At 33.2% G+C, this 4,681-nt stretch overlaps 1 protein-coding gene across 1 annotated transcript; it reads right to left on the minus strand.

The window, feature by feature from the left end:
• Nucleotides 1-1,728: 1,728 nt before the first annotated feature.
• On the minus strand, nt 1,729-4,425 carry LOC127073179 (probable enoyl-CoA hydratase 1, peroxisomal). The gene is made up of 3 exons (XM_051014301.1): nt 3,772-4,425; nt 3,279-3,561; nt 1,729-1,952 (listed from the first exon to the last, which is right to left on the minus strand). The coding sequence occupies exons 1-3, from the start codon at nt 4,182-4,184 to the stop codon at nt 1,851-1,853; spliced, it is 798 nt and encodes a 265-aa protein (XP_050870258.1). The 5' UTR covers nt 4,185-4,425; the 3' UTR covers nt 1,729-1,850.
• Between the last annotated feature and the right edge of the window lie 256 nt (nt 4,426-4,681).

Below are 4,681 nucleotides of genomic sequence, written 5' to 3' on the forward strand. Positions count from 1 at the left end.
CACAAATCATATATTTATATTGGCATCAAATTATAAATTTATTTTATTTAATCTAAACATATATGTTATTTTCTATATATTTATATATGTCTTCATAAAAATCTTATAAAGAATCAAATCAACCGAATGAATCCAAACTTTCTTTGTTCAATTTTATTTTTAAAAACTAACTTAACCAAATCAACTTCTTCAAATAACTTTTATCATTAAAACAGGGTAAACTGCATCACAAACACTCCTTTAATTAATTGTCTTCTATAAATATAAGAAAACAACTTTCCAATATAAAACCAAGATTACCTCTATTCATATTGTTGATACGTGTTTTATTAACAATCCACTTTATTGATTTATATTATCTTTCATTTACTTTTTAAATACGGCAATCATTTCTCTTTTTATTTATAATATCTTTCATGTAAAATAAAATACTTATTATAAAAATTATATACAAGAAAAATATTTATGAATCCAGTTAAAAGTAATTAAATATTATTAGTATAAAAATGAGAGAAACTATAATATATTATTAATTTAAAAATAATGAAGTTGAGTATTAATAGTTATGCATTCTATAGCAGAGAAAGTTTTTTAAATAAACAACAAATTATTTACAATCCATTCAAAGAGATACAATGATGCTGACTTATACAAGATAATAAGTTGTTATATAACTGACTCTAACGGACCCTAACAAACTCGGTCAATCATTAAATATACTCTATTACTTTTAGGAGATTTCCATCATAACTTCTTTAGTATCCTCCTTAAGTTCAAGGGAGGCATTATCGATTTATCTTATGTATGTTATGATGCTTTATGTATCATATTTTATCGTATTTTGAATTTCTTTATTGATCTTCTCTCACTCACAAGCTAATTGATGTATTCCTAGGAAAGGTGACACCAAGAATTAGGGCCTCGTAATCATCACCCTAAGTGTAATGATAACTCCAATTCAACGATTATTGAGTATAATCTTCAAGCATAGCCTTGATTGAGAATGAAACAAAATCATGTTATGATTGATAGAAATGAGGAGAAGCACAAGATGAAAATTAACTGAATGAGAGTGATACCTTATATAAGGGAGACCAGCGCCAACAAAGTTTCAAACATGCACACTCAAAACTTCAATCAACCATGGAGAAACATTTTTAAGGCTGAATGAAGTGCAATGTAGACACACACTTATCGAAGGAGGGCGAGTGCGAGACCAGGGCCATGATAGACGGCCACTAGGGTTTGTCTCGGTGGAAACGATTCAACTCTATCCTTGAAGTAAGTTTGCCTTTGTTGCTTCAGACATATCATTTTTAAAAGCGATTACAACAAATGGGTTTAACCCAGTTCAAAAATTATATAGAAAAAAAATGCTCTCTATTGTTATCGTTTCGATTGAAGAGGTTCCTAATAGAAAAGGTTCCTAATTGTATTCAAGTTCAGTCTATTTTGGAAATCAGTTTTTCCTAATTTACATTTCAATTTTAGTTTCCAAGTTTTTCCCAGTTTTTCCTAAGGCCGTGTGTAAATTCTATGGGGTATCATGGCATAAGAGAGTGAAAATTAAAAGAAAATGTGTGGCAACACAAGAGCATACTCAAAAAGTCATAGTGGTATTTTTTTTAGAGACACAAATATTAGTTATTAGATCAATATTTTTTCTAACGTATTGTTTTGAGTAACAAAAATTCCTATGTTTAAAGGAATTAAAAACACATGAACCAATTAAAGATATTTAATTTGATATTAAGGAACTTTTATCAGGGGATATAATTCTAATTCATTATGATAAACAACGTGTGTTGGTTTTTATGAGAAGCAACACATGTAACTTTACAGTTTGGGACCTATAGTTTGGACTGTTTTTTGGAACTTCTTCCTGCTATGAATTCCTGCATTTTCTTGAATTGCTCCTTGGTCATTCCATTATAATAGTCATGGCCCCTCTCCTACATTCCGTACACAAGTAGATAACTTATCAAAATTACATAAACATAGTTTGAACTGCTCAATTCAAAGTTCAAATGCAAAATTAAGGATGAAGATACGCAAAACAATGCTTACAAGTCTTGTTGTTGTTAACTAGAGTCGGTACAGCTGCAACATACACTGTGAACTATAGATATTGAGATTTGGCTCTAAGCTCCCTCTATTTTTATCTACTTAAGGTTAAAAAAATGGTTTGTTACCGTGAAAATGGCTGCGGCAAAACAGTATCAGAAGATGGTATATACCAATACCATTATTCCTCGTTTTCATAATGAAAAAGAAATTGTGATTAATTCACACCACAACGACTGCAATTAGTATCGCAGTATTGCAACTTCTATACTGACTTAAATCGCGAAAGCCTTTATGCCGCCACAACGCGACCGATATTTAAAACCTTGATTGTGCTTTTTTAAAAGCAAATGTTGTTAATATGTTATATTGGTAGTCAGGTTGGAACATTGGACCTCATTCTCAACCTCCTTCCCGTAAGTATCCTACTTCAACAACTTCAACCACTTTAACCACTGACCCTGTCAACTACTCAACTATGCTCAAGTAACATTAGCATATACAAATCTATATTCCTATTGCCAGGTTACAATTATAAAGCACACAAAATTGACATGAAATGATTAATGGCTGCATGCAATTGAAACTTCCTTGGCACTCAATCAATAAGTTTTGATATTCATAAGCATAATTGAATCCATATAATCCCGGATAACCCGCGCCATTATCCCCAAAAAAGAAATAGCTAGATTGCGTATAGCGAGATGGCCGCTATTTGATCAAATTACATGAATAATAATTATAAGCATACGAAGTGCATAGGGAAGAACGAAGTGCACAAAAAGTTGAGGGAGGAACTTTTGATTTTTCTTTGGAATGGCTGAAGTACAAAAACGTCGGAGAAAAGGTTATGGGTGAATCTGAACTCTGAAAAAACCAAAATTACCCTTAATACGTTTTAAATTTTAAGGGTAATTTCAGTTTTTCAAATGGGAAAAGGATAACTGACAGAAAACACTTCGCCCCCGCTACCCGCCAACTACCGTATAGCGGCCACTATAGTGTTATGCACCGCTAAGACTCTTCTCATAGCAGTCAGCCTCCGCTTCGCTATAGCGGGATAGCGCCGCTTGCTATTGACTACTCTGATAACAACAACTATCAAGCCTTATACCATTAAATAGTGACGGCTACATGAATCAAATTATACCATAATGAAACATAATTGAATCCATATTATGCAATTTTAGACACACAAATGCTATAGCACTAACCTTTTCAAGAGAAAGAGCATGGCCAAGATCAAGCTTAATGCCATCATTTATCACTGACTTGTACTTCAACACCAAGTCTTGGTTATTTTTCACAATAGCTTCTGCAATTTCTTTGCTTTTCTTCATCAATTCACCCTCCTCAACAACATGGTTCACAAAACCCAACTTTTCAGCCACCTCTGCAGTCAAAGGTGTGGCCGTAAGCGAAACCTCCCGGGCTTTATTTACTCCTATAATGCGCGAAAGCTTCTGAGACAAGCCCCACGACGGGAATATCCCAAATCTGCATATAACAAATAACACCAATGAGTAACCTAAAAAAAGTATGAAAATCAAAGGTTAACAGGTAACAATTATGAAAGTAAGCCAATAAATTGAATTATTATGATAATTACGAGCTATTGTCTTCTTTGGATGTGAGAATCATTACTACTTTCTTTAGCAATAATGATAAAAATCCTGGATGATAAAAAAGGAGAGGAAGATTAGGAACCTAGCATGAGTGTCCATGAATTTGGCTCCCTTAGCAGCAACCAAAATATCACAAGCCAGCGCAATCTCGAAACCAGCGGTGACTGCAAATCCTTTAATAGCACCGATTATCGGTTTACGGCACCGCTCCATTTGCACGACCGGATCACTCTCCGGATCCTTAACATCGCCCTTGAAAACATCCTCCGCCGCGGTGAGATCAACGCCGGCACAGAATGATCGACCCGATCCGGTTAATATAATCACCCGAACGGATTCGTCCCGGTCCAGGCTCTTGAAAGCCTGAGCCATGTCCACGTTCATCGCCCGAGTCAGCGAGTTGAGAGCGTCGGGACGGTTGATCGTAATCACCGCGATGCCGTTCGGTTCGCGGTTGACGAGTATGAGATTCTTCTCCGATGAAGACCGATCCATGTTTGACCCGAATCGATTTTGATTCGTTTGGACCAATATTACTATTAGTATAGATTGAAGATGACTGACGTGTCTACGTTTCTAATTATTCCGTTTATGGATTAAATCTCGAATGAATTGAAGAACTCAAGATGGATGAGTTTTTCAATTTTCAATGCTACTTTAAGAATGGTAATTTTTCACCCATTTCTAGGAAGTGCTTTGGACTCGTAGGATATATTTAGAACTAATAAATGTACTATCAATGCTATTGTATAGTGTTTAGGTTTGATTTATTGTCTTTTTAAAGTGTTTCATTTCTAAAAAAAATTATATTTTAAAATAAATATTTTTCATAATATTAATACATTATTATTTTTTTATTATTTTATTTTTTTTATTAATTTCTAATTTTTTTAAATATTAATTATAATAAATAAGAATGTTTTAATAAATGATATTATATTAATTTTATCATTAAAATCAATGTATTTAATCATTTTAAAAAAAATCGTGCA

Source organism: Lathyrus oleraceus, chromosome 4 (genome assembly GCF_024323335.1).
Source record: "Lathyrus oleraceus cultivar Zhongwan6 chromosome 4, CAAS_Psat_ZW6_1.0, whole genome shotgun sequence".
In the NCBI taxonomy this organism is placed as follows: Eukaryota; Viridiplantae; Streptophyta; class Magnoliopsida; order Fabales; family Fabaceae; genus Lathyrus; species Lathyrus oleraceus.